General features: G+C 38.8%; 1 protein-coding gene across 1 annotated transcript in view; it reads left to right on the plus strand.

The window, feature by feature from the left end:
- The first annotated feature begins 434 nt into the window (after nucleotides 1-434).
- The window catches only part of ZNRF3 (zinc and ring finger 3), a 39,924-nt gene continuing 19,447 nt past the window's right edge, over nucleotides 435-20,911 (plus strand). The window contains exon 1 of the mRNA XM_085309735.1: nucleotides 435-560. Coding sequence (XP_085165861.1) covers nucleotides 435-560 — 126 coding nt within the window. The remainder of the gene's footprint in view (nucleotides 561-20,911) is intronic.

A 20,911-nucleotide genomic window follows, 5' to 3' on the forward strand; every position in this document is an offset into this window, starting at 1 on the left:
GGATGACAGACAGTTAATATTGTACAAATATTTAAAAAGACTGGTAATGCCACTCAAACATTAGTTTTGTATCTTAAATATTTAAAGCTTTTGTCAGTGACTCCACAGAAGATTATTTCTATCATTTTGCAAGGAGAGGCCCAAGTATAACATAATACTTAATTCCTTTATATCTGATATGAGGACTTAAGATCACATTTACCTGGGAGCATTGCATGATTATTCATAAACAAGATAACTGTGTTCATATAACTGCAGGATTTAGAACTGAAGCATGCTTCAGGAAAGTACTGAATTCTTGACACATGCAACCTTATGCTTCAGTTTTTCTGATGTTACTCAGTTTTTAAAAAGTATAACTGTTCAAAAGCAAGCTATGTGCATTTTGTGAGTTCTATTGATTTGCTAAAGGTTTCTTTCTGATTCTGTTTCAGATGCATCCACTTGGACTGTGTAATAGCAACGATGAAGAAGACCTATATGAATATGGCTGGGTAGGAGTGGTGAAGCTGGAGCAGCCAGAGTTGGAACCTAAACCATGCCTCACTGTATTGGGAAAAGTAAGGGAGTAAGAGTTACACAGTTTGAGTAATTTAGGGTAAATGCTGCATGTAACTGTTTCTTGGAAGGGTTAGTTCCTTTCAGAGAAATATCAGCAAGAAGTAAAACAAGAGTAAAATGACTTTAGTCCATGAAATTTTCCCCTTCTGCCTGTTTTCACACTAGATGCTTCAGGGAGAACTGAGTCAATTGATAGAGATGATGATGGGGAGCTGAGTGCATAAAGTTGCTTTTCAGTTCTGTAGGAGCCTAACAGATTTTGGCAAATAAAGCTGTATAGCAGAAGCAGTAACTGAGCAGAAATAGGTGGATTGCTAATGTGATGCTGAACTTGATCAAGGAAGCTTCTTATCAAAAGCAGTTAATACGAAAGCATTTTATTATTTTTGCTGCCCCTCAGTATCTGCTGATCTTTACTTCTCAAAGCTTGGCATGATGAATAGCAGACACTGCCTTTGCTTTAGGAGTCCTGTAGTATCCACTTTGGAATGACAGATGCATAATGACTGTAGTGTGACTCCTGCATACCCTATGCAGTGTGTCAAGAGTCTGGACTCATCTCCTGTGTGTCAGTTCATGTGCAGTGGTAATTCAGTGGGTGAAAAAGACTGACCAGGTACTTCCTGAGGCAATAATTTTTCTCAGTAGCCATCATGCAGCTCCCCGTTCTGTATTTCCTTGTCACTGTCTGCTCTGCTCTTCTTGAAATATCTTTTGTTCTCTATCTCCTTCTTGCTTGTTGCTGCAACTTCTCTCCATCTTTTCTCTCCAGCCCTTATGCGCGGTCCTCCCTGAGCTCTAGTTATGCCCTTATTTAGAAGGACTTCTCAGACCTCCTTTGGATATTGTTGAGTGCACAGACCACAGGAGCATCAGCTATGAGCTTTCTGCAGCTCTGTCAAGCGAGTCAGCCCTGGGTATCTAATGCGGGAACAAATCGCATTGTGATTGGTTGAGTCTCTGAAAAATTCTATTTCCATGCAAATTGGTGCGAATGGCTACATGAGCAATCAGTTCAGCTGGTAAACTGTTTTGCCTGGCTAGTGTTACCTGCAGCGTGTGTATATGGGATGTCTTTTGATTGTCCCCAGCATTTGGTAGCTGTTTGACTTAAATTGGAAAACCAAATAGTGTGTGTGCACAGATGAAGACCTTAAGCGGGAGAGGGAGGGGGGGCGGGACATTTTGTCAAGAGAGGGTGAAAAATGAAAAGCTCCTTATTCAATTTAAAAAAAAATGAGGGAAATCAAGAAGCCTGTTTGGTTGGTTTATTCTCACTTACTTTGATTTCTCCTGTCTCCAAAGTGACTTTTTCTGCACTCTTGGATCTTAGACCAGTTACTGCATTTGCCTTTGAGTACAGTGATGGTAAACTCCTTGCTATTCCAGAGTTCTGCATGCCCAACTGCAACATCTCCTGTACAGAGAATTTGGATATTAGAAGAGCAGAACTGATGACAAATTAAAAAATGTATTGTATATGCGCTTTTGCACTTCAACTTTGCTAGCATTGCAAATATCCAGGTATTATGTGAGATAGATGGCAAAGCCACCCCTCAATATATGCACAACTGCATTAATGACTCAGGTGGGTAAAAGTAAGGCTATTTTGAATGCAAATATTCTTAGCTCCTTATAAGATGTAGTAGTATGCATAAAACTGAGGATGTAGAGCTTATAAACTGATTCTGTTTTGTCCAGTGCAGTCTGACTGTGATCACTGCTGCTGGGAACAGGTGAATCTCCCCTCTGGCATTCCCCTTTGTTTCTTACTGCTGAAATTGGGGTTGGGATCTAGTATCTTTTCTATGGTTTTAATTCTATTAGAAGCTATTCAATGAAATTAAATCCAGATCTTGTATGTGGGAAAAGTTATGTGATTGGATCAGCTTGATCTATTGATTTCAGGATGGGAATGAAGTTAGTGCCATGAAGGTGGGAAAAGTTAAGGACTTTCTTTCAAAACTGTTGTGGGCATAATTGAATGGTTAAATACCTAAGCAATTCATAGCAAAGTTTCCTTTTTCAGCTTACAGTAAATGTGGCCAGTTCTGTTTGTTTAGAGACTTTTCATTGAGAAAGCTAGTTTGAATGGATAGTTATCCTCGCTCAACTGAGAAAAACTCTTACATGCATAAGGAATGGATATTCTTGTGAGTTTTTAAAGCCTGTCTTAATTGGATTTGATGAAGAGTTCTGCCTAACTCAGATCAGTTTTGCCATACAAAGCATAAAAGAATGCAAAGCTCCTGTTTTAAGGGAGCTGGTTTAAACCCTTGTTGTTAAAACTTCTGAAGTTATGTTGAGTAACATGCTAGTGGAAGCAAAAAGGCCATTGGTTTTGTGCCTATGTGATGGATTCATGCGCATGTGAAGATATAAATGGCAAGCTTTTCTTCAAACTGCAATGGTAAAGAACAAAAACTGATGTGTTTAAGATTGTGGAAATTTTGGAGTATGTTGAAGTAAAATGTAGAGAATATTTAAAAGCTATTTGTAGTGCTGAATTCCATGAGGTACAAATCTGGGACAAAGATGCATGTTTTCTTCTTTTGTTTTTTTTTTTTTTTAATAAAACAATAGTCTGTTTCCAGTAACTTCATTCTAACTGTTTATCCATTTGCCAAATAGGATCAGTGGATGTAGAGAAGTTAACGTGTCCATTTCATATATATGAGTTGCTCATTCTTTTTAGATTTATGTGGAGTAATGGAAGTGAAAGCACAAGTATTTTTATTTAAAAAAAAAAAAAAAACACAGAAAAAACCCACACACTTCTGTTAGAAGGCCCATAAAAACTGGGAAAGGGGTGTATGTGGCAGCTGTGATTTAACACTGCCTTTGATCAGCACGCAGCCCTGCTTGAGGCGGCGCTGCCTGCAAGTGAAGCAAAGGCCTGGCTCTACTGATCTCATGAGCTCCTGAATAGGGCTCGAAGGGGAATGACAGAGGGAGAAGAAAGCCTTGGAAATGAAAAGGAAACCCCATGAACCCGACCAGTATTATTGGCAGGATTTACCTACCAGGGCGCCGCTCGGTTTCTGCCAGGCTAATTCTGCCCTGGCTTCTCCCTCGTGGCCGGAGCCCGCCTCCCCCCTTGCTTTCCTCCTTTCAGAGGGTTTTTGTTTGAGGCATGGCGGCAGCAGCTCTGTTCTCAGGCTGGGAACCCACTGAGCCTGTTGCCATGGTTGCTGGGAAGCTCTTGGTGCCATGTGCTTCAAAGGGAACCTTTCCCCTGCCGGGCCCTCGCCTCCCCAGCGCCCTCCTGCCGCATGGCGGCCCCGTACGCGCGGCTGGGTGCCCCGGTGTGCCGCAGGGCTGCTGGCGGGCTGGGGCGAGGGCGCCTGCTGCCTGGCGGGCCGCGGCCCACCCGGCTGCGCCTGGAGTAACTGCTTGTGCAAGGTGGTGAAACGCAACCCACCAGAGGCCCTGCTTCTTATTTTAATATGGAAACTGAGAAAATACTGAAGACTTACTTAAAACTAGAATGTCTTCTCTCTTCCACAGGCTGGATAGCCCATAGGGAGTTTTTTTTTTTTTTTCTCATTTCTCTTCTGCTAAAGAACAACTTCTTGGTATTAATAGGACGTGTGAAATTAAGGACATGCATCTGAGTAGACCCTAACAAAGAGAGGATGTCCCTGCTACTACAGCTTCCTGTTTTCTTCAGATCAAAGGAATCTGTGAATGTGAGGAAATTCCTAACGGCTTTTCCAGTATCCATTCACTACTTTTCTCTGTTTTGAGAGTTTGTTTACAAAATATTTACCCAAATATTTACTAGAAGAATTCCCTATTTCTGGCATCATAACTATGATCACACTACTTAGGTTGGAGCTAAAGTCATCATAACTTGAGTCTTCATTATACAGTCTAGTTGTAATTCTTAATCATTTGTCTAACAAACAGTTTAAATGTGAAGATTCTTGTAAGGCAATCAAACGTGAAATCACAGGATTATGTCAGTAGCTTAGTTGCTGTAAAAAGTGATCTGCTCTCAGATTTGAGGAGCCAAGGCAGCAGGGCTTCTCGGGAGGGGGTTTATGCACTTTGTGAATGCATGTAAACTAATTGGCTTCTATTTAACTTCCCCAATACTTCTATCCAAGAATATTGAAAACTTCACTGTGAACCTGGTCACTTTGCACTAACTGTAGAAGCATAGGTGATTTTATTGTCCAATTTTAGGCCTTGCTCTGTATTTGTTTCCTGTCCTAACAGTTATATTACTTAATGAAGCTTTTGGGTGCCTGTCTGTGGCAGAAGAGGGAGAGACTCGGAAATGCATTTGTAAATCACACTGTCATGAGAAACATAAAAATGCTCTATAGGTTAAGATATGCTGATTGAATTAATATATATGGGTGAACAGGTAACAACTGATGCACTTTCTAATTTATTACTTGTGAAAATCTTTCTTAAAAAATGCTTCCAAAACCAAACTCTTCTGTGGCAGTAATGGTTAGTCACAGAAAATAAAGTCTAAGAAGTGCAATCTGATTTCTTTCTCCCCTGCTTTTCTGTTGGTTGCAAATAATGGTTTGAGAGTTTTCTGGTTGTGAGAGAGGCCGCTTTCAGATAAGGAAATACACTTCTTGGATATGATACAGCTTGTGCTCTAAACAAAGTAGCACTTTACCTGCATTTTTGTAAGTAGTTTTATGTGCAGTTACTACTTTTTCTATATGTATCTCGATTTTCTGGAAGTCCGTTGCAAAAAAAATGGGCAAATTCTTTTTACAAGAACATCTAGACTATTCCTTCTTAGCAGCCCTGAACTTGTCTATTAAAAATAGCTTTGAGTTATATCTTGCTCATGTATAAAGAGTTGGTGGTATCTTTGCTTGGAAAGAGAAGTATTTTTGATTCTTCCAGTTTTGAGTTGCTGAAAAAAGCAAATTAAACAATCAACTTGTGATAGCCATGCCCTAAATGCTGCATAGTTGTATATACAAATCAGAATCACGACGACTGCATAAGCATATCTTATGTATAACATCGATAATTTGATATACAGTGTGGATAGTTGCATGTACAAATGGATTCACTTCAGTTGCAGAAATGCATATCAAATTTAGGCAAATGCTTTTCCATGCTGAAATTGTTCAGAGACTAGGACTGAGCTAAACAGTAGATTTTAGATCTAAGATTTGAGACATGTCTAAAATCCTTGATCAGTGTTTCTAAAACTTTGGTTATTCAGACACTTTAGCTGGTATTGGCAACTGCAGTAATGTCATGCCACTCAAGGATGAGTCCTGTGTGCATTCAGTAGAAGATGCTGTCACTTCAGGAAAACTTGTAGTCTTCCACATTCCATTTGTGGTACTTATTTCACAGTTTGGGGACTTTCTGTTTGTCAACTTATGCTGCTTATTTGTGAATGGTATCTAAAAAAATAAATATTTGGAATTCATTTGAAGGCAGTAGTTCCAAAATTTAAGCCAAATAATTGGTCTGGGTGAAAAGTAACCAATATAGGAAATTTTAAGCTGTTTTCATTTGTTTCACTCTGTGTCCACAAGATTATTTGTGTTGGCACAGTGTAGAGTCCAATGGAGATAGGAACCTGGAGGAGGAGTGTACAGAAACTGCTCTTTCTGATGGTAGTACATGCCTAAACGCATTTCAGACTACAGCCTAAGAAAAGTAAATCAACAGTAGAAACTTAATGTTGGCTATTTTGAACTATCAGACATTGTGCTAAGAAGCAAGCTGTTACAAACCAAAGCGAAGGGTTCTTGAATGAGATTAGGCTTTTTTGGTTATGTGCTAGTTGGTAGACTTAAACTGAAAAAGTGCTAACATGCCATATTGTGACCAAAACACAAACTACATTGTTTATCAATCCCAACAGTTTTGAATGAAAAGAGAGCACATGTTTTGAGAGGAAAAAGTGTCCTGGCTTTACTATGTGACAGTAAAGATTAAGCTGCTTAATCAGTCATGTTCTTTAGGAGACTCCATTAGCTTCATATTTTAATTTTTTGTTTTTATGGTCTGTTGTCCTAGCATTACTTAAAATTAGAGTTAACTGTGAAAGGAAGTAGTACATGTAATTATAACCCCTGATGTGTGTTTCTTACCTGTATTTCTTCTAAAGAATATATTGAGAAACAGAGAGAATGGCCAGTGGAGCACTGAAGAATGTAAGCGCTCCAATATACTGAATGTTTCTTGGTCTTTCCCATCTCATTGTTTTTCATAACATCCAGGACATTTGAAATGTTAACATCTATTTTAAATATCTATTGCATGTTTCAAAATTGTTATTTGAAGTGATAATGTTATTTGTGCAGATATTTTTGATATTATTTCTCTTTAGACATTTCAGTTTCTTCAGCAGTGTGGCCAGATCTGTACAACATATAGAAATAATGATCTCTATAGTTCTAACAAAACCATATAGATGAGATCAGAAGATGGGATAGTATATGGTTATTCAGGAAGAATCATCATTTTCATAATGACAGAAAGAAATAGCCCTCATAATCTTCCTGATATAGACAGGTGTACATCTTGGAACAAAAAAGACGTATTTGTAAAAATGAAATGCATTTGCCAAAAACTTGATGAGTTTCTGCTTCCCGTCTTACCTCTTCCTCTGTCCCCCACAGATCACATTCTAACACAAAACCAATTTTAATAGATGAAAAAAAGATCTGAATGAGAGAGAATAAGGAAAAAATGCTATACCAGATGCTTTCAGCAGTGTTTGGCAGCAGAGAATGTGCAGAAGTGTGTGGAAGCAAGAATGGGGATGCAGCATGAAACAGTAGTCTCATCACTATAGCTGAAGCCTTGAGTTCATATGCATCTTTGTTTTCTTCTGTTCAAACCCTCTCATTCCACAGCTACTTTCCACCTTAATTTCAGCAGTTCTTTTGAGGAGAGAAGGGCAAGATCTGAGAACAGGAAGAGAACTGACAAGTAAGCCAATATAATTCTGGAAACAGGAGAAGTTAGTGTTGTGTATAGATCATATGATGAAAGAATTAAAAAGAAAGTAAGTGCTGGACCAAACCCAAAGTGGGGAGCACTAAAGGGAGTGGGGTAACAGGGCCTGGATTGGGCCATGCAGTTATGAAGTAACAGATTTGTCAGTTTTTAATTCATGGGTGGGGAGAAGGCTAGGCCTTTCCATTCCCAACTAGTCTCAAAGATCTGTTAGTAGGTTATTTTACTAACTTCCTCTGTGTTCTTTGTGCATTGCAATACCAATCCATGAAGAAAGCTGTCTCTTATGTTGACCCCCCCCCCCAGCACGCCTTAGACTTGCTATTATTGGATTGATTACTTTAAATAAATGTCCACTTTTAGCATCGAGTCCTTCACAGTCCCTGCCACCATTTTGCTCCTTTGCAACCAACTGTGGAACACAGCTGCTTCTCTCTCAATCTAAAGAAACAGCTGTTCTTACAGGACATGTGTTACTGGAGTCTTTGCTCAGTAGGGACTCCCAGTGAAATTAATGGAAATCCAGGCTGAGTAAAGACTGGGGAATGATTGTCAGATAGGCCCCTCATTCAAATAATATGTAAATATTTTATATCAAAAGTTTTGAACCCTAATGTTTCTTTGTGATTTGTGAGCCTCTTACACATTGAGACTTTCTGGGATAGTTAGTTTACAGACAGAATACACTTAGGGAAGAAGAGGGGAAATGCACAATGCCAGACATGTTGGAAGAACTACAAAAATGGAGTCTGAAGGAGATGAGAATGGGCAAGAAAATGAGACTGGAGTATAGATAAGAGCAGACAAGGAGGTTGGGCAGCAGAATGAGGTAAATAAATSGTGGAGAGGAGATGAAGAAACAGGCAGCTGATATGGAAACAGGGAATGGAATTATTTAGGACTTAACAGATGAGTGACATGCCGAATTTCAGTGTACTTAGAGACAGGAGGACTTGAGAGAAATTGGAGAACTGGGGAATGTAACTAGAGCTGCATCAGAGGGATTCGGATGTTCAAAGGCACGTTCAAATGGAGAGATTTAATCAGCAGTGGTAGAAAATGAACAGTGGATTTTAGAGAAGCTGCAGATATAAAGTGGGAATGTTTTGCAGCCGTTTTCATGGGATTGAAAGGGAGGAAAGAAAAGCTTAATATAACACAAGCTATTTTTTTTTATCCTACTCATCCAAGAATTTGTCAGAAGCTATTGCTGTGCTCCAAATACTGGCTTTACAAAGTCCAGGTGGATATTATGTAGAAGTGCATACTTGGCTGATGTGATGATTTAATATTTGTACTAAGCTCAAGGAATCGACTCCAAATGAGTAGTGTTCATTCTGCAAACTTGCCACTGAAATGCATAGGAAGTGGGCTTTTTGGTTGATGCATGAAGCCTTGGGCAAGCCATTTGCAATTCTGGCAGGTTATCTCGAAGATTAGAGCTGCACATACTTGTGGTATGAACTCTCTAGACAGGGTAGATACCATCACTTTCRTAGCTGTTGCCTTAGAAATGCTCATTCTGGATATGAAACTCACCAAAACTGTTAAAGATCTCAAAAGCATGTATATGTTTTAGCTCATAAGCATTTGAATTGTGGCCCACCAGTGTTGTTTAATTGGTAAACCTAGAGAGTATTTCACAGATATTTGTTTTTTTAAAATGCTTCAAGAACTTTATCAGCTTTGGATGGGAGAAGGATGGACTGTAGCCCTGGGGATCCAAGTAGTGGGATGTGCTTGGCAGTGGGAACTTTTGGTGCTCTTTAATGATGTTTAGGGAGAAAAAATAAGCTATTTTGCTAGGGGCCTAGACTGCATAGCTACATAGACTTGAGTCCATCAACAGTGTTCAAACTCCCAGAGGGTCCCTTTGACTGACTGTAAGGGACTAATGAGCTGGCCTGGCTGTTTATGGGCTGTGGTTAACCTCTTGCAAGTTAGGATTTCCTGTCGCCAGCAATGGGCTGTGACCGCCAGCACCACAGTGTTAATGATGAGGTAGGGGCTGATGAATGGCTGGACTCCAGACGGCAGCCTTCACTGGCAAAGAATCAAGTGGTTAGAGGGGGAAAAACACTGATGTCTACAAGAGAAATAATGCAAACTCCAGAACCTATAATTCCCATGTTTAAAAAAAGAAAAGGGGAAAGAAACTGGAGACAAATTCAAACCAAATGAAGCTTTTATCTCTACATTCTGAATAGAAGATTGTTCTTCGGCAAAACTGGCTGGAAAAGCCAGGCCAGTTAAAACAATGTGCAGGCAGCTTGCCTCCAAGTAACCAGAAATTGTTGGCTCGGAGTAGCCTGCTCTGAGGAGCCAACCTGCTGGGAGATGTTATCCGAGCAACGGGCTGAATGCAATTCTTCCTGCTGTGGAATGGCTCTTTGGCAAATGAAGACCCTAATTAGAGATGGAAGGGTTTCTATTTTGTTTTGCTTTAATCCTTACCCTGAGGCCATTGCAATACAGCCATGTCTCTGCTTGTGTGGAGAGAAGTTTCCAGTTTCCCTTTGTAACAAGTATCCCCCCCCCCCCCCTTTTTTTTTTTTGAAAGAAGCAACAATCTAACAACATGGGCCCACCGCAGTTTGGGACCTTGAAACTAATCTAATCCAAAACCAAGGACCACTGTTTGAAAGAATGGTGATGTCATCTCTTATTAGCCAACACATGTGAAGTTGCTAGATAATTAGAGTACTAGGGTAGGATGCATCCTTTTGCTACTGAATTTATTATCCAGGCTAATTCTTCTAGAAGATAACTTGACAGAAGTGAAAAAAATGATAAGGCAGAAGTCTGAAGTTTGCACTGAAGTACCTGTAGTATTTTACTGTACACCAAGGGAATTTTGCAAGCTTTTAATTTGGAAAGATTCAAATTCCTTACAGTGGGTTACATGCATATTCTGTAGTGTTTGATACAGATATTCCTACCTGACAGAGGGGATAGAGGCTCCAGAGGTATGTGCTACAGCAATTTAACTCTAGTGTGTCAAAATGAAGATACTTTTGCTGCTTGACTGCTCCCTTTGGCATATATGAGGTCTATCTGACTGTGCATTCACTGACTGCATGCAGATGCTTAAAAACTCTGCAAAGAACATTGCCTTTTCTGTCACTATTGAGACTTGGATCTACTATTTCTTTATCTCAGGTGACAATAATATTATCTCCAAATGCCCTTCCTCATTTACAGTGGAGATCAACCTGTGGATGGAGGCAAGCTGGTTGAAGGTGAGCTCAAGTGAAACAGGTGATACTAGAAGCAGCAGCATGTATTTTCAGTCCTGTCAGTGCCTGCCTTGCATTTGAAGATAGGTATATACCTAAAAGTGGCATTAATCAGCCTGTAGTTTTGGAGTGGTTTTTTTTAGTTCCTCACCTGGTAAGTTTTCATGCTTATGCATTCTTTAATTTCTTTTCAGTGTTTTGGTGGTTTGTGTTCATATTTGTGTTTTGTCTTACCTTCCAGATAGATGATAGCACTGTGATACTAATGAACACAAAGCTGATTGGCTTTTAGGACAATTTTTAGTTTTTGTAGATGTGTAGGTATATCTTGGATAGACTACTGGAGGTGCCTCAGACTTCTCCTATACACTTTACATCAATTTTTTACAGACTGAGTCTGTTTCAAGTCTTTCTTTGCTCTCTGCCTAAAATAGGTATTTGCCTAAAGCTGTTGTTTAGTGAAAAGTTTCTACAATAAGATAAAACCTGTTTCTCAGAAGGACTGATGGACTTCCTCGCTGACTTGACTGTGACAGAATGGAATTTCTGTAGGACTGAAAAAATTCAAAAACTGTACTTTTTTTCTCTTTTGATATATCAAAAGAGAATGTGTGTGTGTGTGTGTGTATATATATATATACACACACACATACACACATATATACATATATATAAAAATACCATGGTATCGACTTAAGGTAATACTGTATTATAGCACATGCTTCTGGCTCTGGGGATAAGAGGAAAGAACAAACATAATAAGTAGGTAAAATAGTAAATATAGGAAGGCAGTCCAACAGCTGTAGAGATGAGAGGTAAAAGAATCTAGCTTGTTTTCCCTGAGCAGCAGTTAATGGGAGTGTTGTGTACTTGATGGGTGTCTAGTGCTCTATTATACAAATTCAAGTTAGTGGCAGAATTGCAACCTGTTTTGTACTAGCTGTCAGAAGCCTGATTCCATTTCTGTTTCAGAAAGGAACAATATGTCTTTGTAAGGTTAGTGTCTTGTAGTACTAATGTAAGTGATTTCAATATGATAAGCATTTGTTAACATGGTTCTTTTTCTCCCCCCCTTAATGAGGGGTAGAATTAGGGTGACCCTTCAGGGTAAATAGCATGTTTGTGTTACGGTACAGAGTTTATCTCTAGAAGTGGCTCTGCTTTTATTATTGGTACTTGAATTCATGTCTCTCTCTCTCTCTCTCTCTTTTTTTTTTTCCCTCCAACCTAGTTAATGAACAAGCATGAATTCCCTTATGTGGTATCAATAAGGAGTTCTGCAAATGAGAATAATAGCTACCAAGGGACAATTTTACATTACTTGTCAACTTCCAGGAAGGACTTCACTTAAAATGGTTTATCTTCACAAAATTGTCACTTTTTTTTTTTTTTTTGGGGGGGGGGGTGGAATAGCAGTTAGTTCATCACAAGAAATCAGTTGTGTTGTAGATGAACCCAGAACTATTGGAATACATACGTTTCTGAGCAAGAAACCATCCATGCATGCCTAAGGATTGTTTTGGTCCTAGTTAAAGCCAATGTTCAGACTCTGTTTTTAAAATATTAACTCATGTACTGACTTGGACTTGAATCTGTTATTTTCTCAGAGCTTGTTTAGAGCTGAAATAGGTGTATATGCAATGGATGCTTCTGCATCATGATACAGGAAGAGGTTTTTTTTTTTTTTTGGCTTGCTGGCTATTCTGATTTTAAAAAAATAGCACTAATTCCTCATAGATTTGGAAAAAGAAAGAGCTATTGTAATCATTTGATGTAGCTCCTGTATCAAGGAGACCATAGAAATTCTTTGATATGCTAACTTATGTTTAACTTTAAAATGCATCTGTTTTGCTTTATAAGCTGCAAGTGGACAATCTGGTAGCTCACCAGTTATCTGTCCTGTCATCTGAAGGAGCTGCTATTTCCCAGATCTTTTCTGCTTTCGAAATTCACCAGTATTGGACTTTTTGATTCCCCCCACCACCACCCAGGTAATAGAAAATATGTTAGCATAAGTCTTGAGCCCCTCTTTGCACATTTTGAAGATATTTATCATTATCAGTTTGCCAGCTTCTAAATTCATTTAGTGCACCATGTGTTTGTATCATTCCAGTTCTTTATAAAAATCTYTAGTAGTACTTTTTCATGTGCCCTAGGAAGCACAGCTGTACTCATCCAGCTCCTCCCTAAATCAGGTAAACACAGAATCCTTTTTTAGAGAAAAGATTAAACTGATTGGTAAGTACTTGGTGGTTGTGGATCCTAGTAGAAGCCTAGGTCAAATTCATAGTGTATGAGTAGTCTGGTGTCCAGGGCTTTTACCTGTCATAAGGTTCTGTCATCTGCAAATGTGAGTGTATTGGATATAGTGACTTAGTTCTATTCTTCTGGATACACAGATGTAAYTTTTTTTCTGGATGGTATTTTTGTAGTTGTTGCTTAATTCAGTGATAATTATTTAAAACTATGGTAATTTACCATCTGGAGCAGAATTTAGTATCCTGTATGTCTGATGATAGAATGAATCTCTTATACTTTAGTACTAGCTTAGCATAAGCCCTTTTTACTGTTGATTTCCTTCCTATCTTCATGTTTTCCAGCATCCTGGAAACAGGAGATCTTAGTGCCAAATAGAGAGAAAGAGGCCTGGAGAAATCAATGTGTTGACTGTAGAGAGAATGAATCCCAAGGCCCAGCGCAAGATTCCTTGTGCTGTAGATAACTTCTTGTCCTCTGTTCTGATATCAAAAAAGACCTGTGAGTCCTCACAGGTTCACCTTTCACTTTCAAATGAAGCAAATTTCTATCCACACTGCATGGTTTATCAAGCTACGCTTTTCAACATAATGCGAGTTTTCTAGTGCTAGTGATGATTTCCTATCTAGATGACATGTCTGGTGCATGCTGTACTAAACTTGGCTAATTAATAGTCTCCTGCCACGTGCTTCAAGCATCCCCATTGTTCTTAACCTCCATCTGTTTGCTTAAAGACTTCAAACAGTTAATTCTGAGAATTCTCAGAAAAGTTACATAACATTATATTCTACCTTCTTATTTCATGTAATGTTTTGTGGCCTCATTGGTAGCTTACGTATTTTAGAAAGAACTCGGGGCCAAGTCATCGCAGGAAGACTGGAAACACCAAGTTCCCTGCATTCATATTATTAAGTTGCCCTGCTAGTGTAAAGAGGATGATAATGAAATGCTGTTCCTCAGATGTCTGTCTGTGAAAAAGAGGGTTATGGAAATTAATAACATCTGGATGTTAGATGCTGCTTCAAACACATATTTTAGGAGAAAATAGAGATCAGAAGATATAAAATTAGGTTGCTACCAAAAGAAATTCATAGTGTTAGCAAAAACTTTTAGAAGTGAAAATGAGAAACTGACATACGCGTACAGTAGCACAAGGAGATGAGGGCATAGTTCTTTTATGTTAGCTTACCTCTGGAGACTCAGTTTCACTTGAATGTAACTTGATCAGGAGATGACTTCGTCTGAGCCAAAGTTTTGACAATTTAAATCCACAGATTGCTAAGTGTGCAAGGACTTAGTGCCCATGTTTTTGATGGACCAGAACTCAAATCCTAGAGTGTTGGTTTCAAGTGAGCTAGAAGCATATCCAAAGGCAAGGCGTATGAAGAAAGCTTTGGGAAACTGATAGTGAGCTAAGGTGATAATACTAGCATTTTTCTGGTAGACTTCAAAATTTGCAGCCAGAATATCTCTTCCTTCCCACCTCCCCCCCCTTTTTTTTTTCCTTAGTGAAATCTTCAAGGTAACTGCTAAATTATGATCTCCAACTTGACTTTTAGGTTGAAGATTGAGTCCAGGGTGAAAAGGCTGCATAGGTATAGCCAAAGGGGGTATGGAGAAACCAAAAGCCCTCAAAATCCAGGGAATAGTACTGGACTGTTGTATATTGCTTCCCATAGCAAAAAAGGCAAGTATCCAGTCTCTTTACACTCCTAGGAAATGCTTTTAGGTAGTTTTTGCTTTGCTTTTTTGTTTTTGAAGTACAGAGGTTTTTTTCATTGTTTTGTATATCTGAACAGGAAGAACAATTCTGACTATATTCATAGGTTAGGTACTGTAGGAATAGCTTCTTACACTGCTCTAGGTTAATAGTTGCTTTAATTTATAACTCCATCATCATTTTCCCATCCTACTGTTTCTTAGTGACTTCTCTCAGCCCAACAGCATGCTAATATTTATGCTTTACTTAATTGCCCTAGACCAAGAATTATATTTCTAGTTTGTCTGCTTTCTGTACACCTTCAATGAAAAGATAAAATTAAGAATTATTTGGGTTGGCTGCAGCAGTGTTTTATAGTAGATTAGTAAATAATTGCCAAAATAAATGCATCTCCTGACCACTATATTTTGAAGGTAACTGTGTATAGGAATTCTGAAGCCATGAAAAAGCTTGAAGGGGTTAAAATGTAGCAGCACTTTGTTATACTATCAATTGTCATAAATGAATCTGACCACTTCTCTTGCTGAGTGTGCTAACCCCTTCTGTGTATGCCATCCAGTTTAAGACCACGGCCCTCTTCGGTGCTGTCTCCCAGAGCTCACCTTTTCCTCTGACTCTGCCCCTCAGAGCAACACGGGATGATGCTCTGCAAGATGGTCTGTGATAGCAGAAGGCAGTCACAAGAGATTTGCAACCAGAAGGCTTTGCTGTTTTCAGAATGACCTACATTTATTTTTTTCATATTGTTTTTATGTGCTCTAGACTAGCCAAGCTGTTTCTGCTTAACCGGAGAAGCAATAGATGCTTTTTTCTTCCCCTCCTGGTTTTAACTGAGAGCTGCTCAGTACTGAGTGATACAGAAAACATTGATATCTATTGTTGAGGTGATTACAAAGTAAGACAAGAATCAACACAAGTTGATCTTTTCTTAAATTAGAAAGTCTTAAGTGTGTCTCTTTTGAAGTTGGGTGTTCTTAAGTGATGTCAATAATATTGTTTTCTTAGTTATGATTGTATTTTCAAATTTAGACTACTGCTTTGAATTTGGCAGTTCTACACTGCTGGATTGATAAAGCAATTGTCATAATGCTGTGTAATGCAATATCCATAGGTTACGCCAATAAAACTAAAGTGCTAGAGGAACTGAGCTGAGGGTTCCTGTCAGGAGGGGGTTTTATGCTAGGGTGATACTGTCTGCTGTAGCTTTGAGAGTGAAATCTGTAGGTTCCTTTTTCTTTATTTCAGAAAAGGTTGAAATGGTGTCTTGCTTACATTTTGCCTCAGGGTTTCTGGAGTTACTGGGGAATTGTATATTAACAGGGCTAAGACATCAGTTGGTTAATTTGTAACTTTTGCCATTAGCAGGGTAGATGTCCTTTTCCCCTTCCTTTTCTGTCCTGCAGAATTGGCCTGTGGCCTAGCTTTCTAGATCTGCTGGGGGGGGGGGGGKGGRGKTCAAGGGCSAAGSCTTTTTRWKKRTTGRGCCCAATTTCAGTGTAGGCAAGACACAGGGGATGCCTGTACTGTTCAGGTGGTGTTAGTCTGTATTCTCTGTAGCTCTGAGAGAAAAGGCATTGAGGAGGTTGTCTGTTGCAATAAAACAGTGGATTTGACGCAGTGCTGAGGGGTGTGTGCAAGGTTCCTGGTGGTCAGTGGAGTGCCATGCTGGAATGTCTTCAGCTATGGCTGCTGCTCCATGTTTTTGCAAATACAGTTGTGAGTCTGGGGCTGAACATGGGTTTTCTTCTGTTAATGAAAAACATTGCATATTTTCTTCCAAAGTAGCTGCTGCTGCTTTGTTATGGATAGTCCAAAGTTGATAGGCAACATGTGACCTTGCTTGCTTTAACAGATAGTTTTCCAGACCTATTTTAAATTTTACCTCAGCAGTGATATCCACCTTAGTTGGCTTTGTAGCAGCCAGTCCAGTGGAGTTCTTAAATGCGTTGGCATATCTTGCTGAACTGTTTTGTTCCCTCCCCCCTTAATGGGATGACCCACTTATGAGGGAGAAGCATGTAAGGTGTTCTAGTGAGGTATACTTTTCTTTTTGCAGTAATAAGTATAGTGCTGCAAAGATAGCTGTGCTGTACTGTAGAGTCAAGTTGGAAAGAACTTTCTGAAATCCATGTGCATCTTGGTCCTGACAGGAGATTATGCCTCGCTTACCGTAAGGAGAATCTTTATTCCAAGCACAAGTCAAAATCATGTCACACAACCATTTTGGATTTTATCACCTACTTTCAAGTGATATCATTTTTATCATATTGAATATTTACAGTTTCTGTGTGAGCGTTTTGCAGCATGCCGTCCATAGAATGGGGATGCAGTTTGTACTCACTGCTCAGTTTAGTAGCAATTTTTAACTGATGCCTCTCTTCCGAAGGACTTAAGGGCTTTCACAGCATCAGTCTAAATGCCATTTGGCTGATTGAAATTGCAAACTGGAGGTGGTAAAACCTGCTTGTCAACCCTGAAGATTGATGTGCTGTATCATGCATTTCATACAAGGACCACACTTTAGCTGCCTAGGTGATCTGTTTGCATGTGTAGACCTTTCTGGGTTTATCCACCCTTAACTGAAAACTCCTTAGAGCCTCTGCAGAAGTCAGACCCTGATAATAAAAGTTCATGAATGTTTACTTCAGTACCAAAGTTGCCCTCTGCTAATGGAACAAAACCAAATGAAGACAAGTCTGCAGAAGGTGACTAGAAAAGCTGATATTCTAGAGTCTAGTACAACATTTTCTGTATCACAGCTCTGCTAATATTGACTATGTCTTTCTCGTCTTGCTTGCTGTTGATAGGGAGAAAACATGCAAATCAATTGCTTTATTAGTGCTAAAGACCGTTGGAACAGATTTTGTTACTTCTTGCTACATTTCTTTTGATGAAATACTGCAGAAGGAAACCCGGTCCTTTTCCAGTTGTATCCCCTAGCAATCAAGATTGTTGAAGGCCTTGACCTGACTTACCAAAGGAATGAAGAAAGACATTGGACCTTTTAATCAAAAATCATGTTCCTTAAGTCACAGAATATGCAAACTGCTTGCTGTTGAGTGGTGATTGCATATTACCAATATGTTATGAGAGGCTTATTGCCTATCTCAAAGGGCCAAAGACAACTAATATAAGAATTAGCTATAGAAAAGGGATTCCATCACATGTAGTTTACATAATCCCACTCTTATCCCTAACCCTGCAATGTGGAGAGTTCTGGCATGGCATATTGGGTCTGATGCACTGGGTTAAACATGCCTGAAGTTCCATGATTATTAATTCATAGAGAAATTGAAAGGGAAAACCTCAAAAAATGGCAGGAGTGTAAATTTGGTCAGCCTAGCTCAGTTCTCAACTAAACAAGGATGGATAAACCAAATTTCTTGACTGTTCTACTCAGCTATCTCTGCACAGAGTTTGAGCAAACCAGTTAYCACTTTCTCTGCCCAAAGCAGCAATAGCAGTGTTTTTTTTTTAAGGCTAGTTATACCTATTGCAGCTGTGCTGGTTTCCTCAATTCTGATGAAAAGTAGTGTTTTGGGAGCTGTAGGGCTGTCCTGGATGCTTTGTCCTTTACTGCTTCCTACTTCATTCATTTTGGAGGGCCAGCTAGTAGTACATGCTGACACCTGATGGAATAAAATCAGTTTGGTAAAAACAGTTCACTGGCATCTGTACTGCTTGCCACCTAAACTATGACCCAGTTCTCCCTCACCTCCATCTTTAACACTTTTTTAATTCAGAGAATAAATCAGCTCTGTCATGTACTATATACTATATTTATAATTAACATTTGTTACTTAGTGTGCTGAGTTCCAGGAAGAAAACTTTTAGAGTGGGATGGTCTGTAGAGGTTAATCCAGGAAAACAGATATGTGGTTCTCCTGTGGATAGTATTTGTGTTAAAACAGCAGAATTTATCTGCAATTTCACATAGGCAGCCGATACTTTTAAAGCATATTTTTTCTCCTGTCAGCTTATCAATTGTGCCTAAAGTGTTTATTAAAAAAACGAAAAAGCATTTTTGTTTATATGTAGTAATCTGGCTCTACCGATAGCCACCTTTAACAAAGGGTTTTGCTGTTTTATGTGGAATGCATTACTATTTTTATGCAAGTGGTAGACCTAAAAGTGCTCAATGAACTTGGCTTTCCTCACCTGTGGTTCCAAGCCTCATTCCCCCTCGTTTGTAACTTCTGTTCCCTGAAATCCATCAGATCAGTGTCTTATGCTCACAGGTAAATACACCTGTATATTGTGAGGGAATTCCAACCCTGACAAAGGAAGTAAATGTAGTGAATAAAAGCTAATGAGGTTGATATGATTTTTCTCTTAAATGGGGACCTTGTTAAGCAGCTTTTCTTCTGATGTTGATTTCACAAGTGTTGCATAAGAGCTGACATTTATTGGAGTGAGGTCACACTAGAAAGTAGAGCAGGAGATGCTTACTGATATGAACACTTAATCTCCAAAGTAAGTGTTTAGGGTCCTTGTGTCAGTCAGTGGCAGACTTTCTTGCTGCTCTGTTACTGTCCTCCTCCCCATTTGGAATGAATGAGAGGAAACTGTCCACCTGTCTAAATCATCTGGCCATGTGGCTTGGAAGTTCGTCTCCCTTAAGCAAGCTGCTGCTTCCTTATTCTATTAGTTGGGGCCACCGGAAGGGAGTGCAGAGTTTCCCCACCCCCCCAATCTTTCTGTAGTTTTCTAAGGTAATAACTAGAATTTCCCCAGGCCTGGAGATGTGAAGAGATACTTTCCTCATACTTCTGTCATGTTTTGTGTCCCTTGCTCTCTAGATTGCAGGGTCCAGTAAATTCTTTCAAGGTTTCATCTTGGATAGTATTTAATGTTCATCTTACTGATAGTTAACAGTGAGTTCATAACAAATATGTCTCTGTGACCCAAACCTCCTCAAGTATCTTCTCTTCACCCTTCTCTATGAACTGTGATAGGAGAATCTCTATGCGAATTGAAACGCTACAGAAACATCAATGAAAACAGTGTAATATTTGCAATACGAATAAAAGGTTTATAAAAATGTTTAGTAAATACACTATTCTACTGTTTACATCTTTGAGTATAAAGTAGGCAAATGTTTTCTTCAGCAAAGGGATTGTGATAAAGTAGGAGGCTTGTGATGCTTTGGGAATTGAGAAAGGGCAGATTTAGAGGAGAACATTGAGTCCATGATCAGTTTAGTAGCTTTAGAGGCACCTACATCCAGCATTTGATGAGGAAAGATATTTGAATGTCTACCTAGTGTTTGAAGAAATTGTATCAAATGCCAGATCTCTTTTTAATGCTCATTTACAAAGAAGAATTCAAGGAGTCATTTGAAAAGATTTCTAAACTGGCTGAAACTCTTAACAGGGAGTTACAAAGTGCTTATTCTATATTTTATGGAATAGATAAGTACAAATGTTTGCTGCTTATTTTAACAGCATTCTTAGTTCATGAGCTTGATTGCCTTTGTTTATCTGCTATTGTCATCTTGTTCCACAGAGAACAGATGATAAAATCCAAGTGATAATCTCAAATTATAAGTTTAAAATTTAATCCAAACACTATAGTTTTATAGTTTTATAATTTTGCTGATACACAAGACAGTGTCTTCTCCCTTTAAAAAAAAAAAAAAAAAGATGCAAAAATCCACTAACTCGTGTGATTGTTCCATGCCTGGCTTGTGATTAAAATTCTACCTTTAGTTGCTGTATGCTACATCTAAGATATAGGAAAAAAAAAACCTTTGAAGCTTTGACAATGCTGATTTTAAATCGCATTAATATTAAAAATACTTAGGTAGTTACTTTTAACTCTGTTATCCAGAAGAAATACAAATATTTCCTTTTACAGAAGAAGAAAAATTCATATGCTATTCTGAGATAAGCTGACTGGCATGCACTTTCGGGGAAGAAACCCATAGAACTTGAAAACAACATAGAAAAACATGAGTGGAAGTGGAATTTGAATCTGTATTTAAGTAACAAAAGGAAAAATTAGAATGATTAGGTTGGAATACAGCCTACAGTATTTACTGCTTTTACAGTTGCAATACATAGCCTACAACTGCAATGAACATTTTCAGCAAAGCTCTCCACTTCCTTTACTGCTTTTGTTACTCCAGATTGCTATAGTAAATTTTAAATACAAATATTTTCTTCATCGGGTTGTTTTGGGG

This window comes from Rhea americana, unplaced genomic scaffold, assembly GCF_003343005.1.
Source record: "Rhea americana isolate MKP2758 unplaced genomic scaffold, rheAme1 scaffold_301, whole genome shotgun sequence".
Lineage (NCBI taxonomy): Eukaryota > Metazoa > Chordata > Aves > Rheiformes > Rheidae > Rhea > Rhea americana.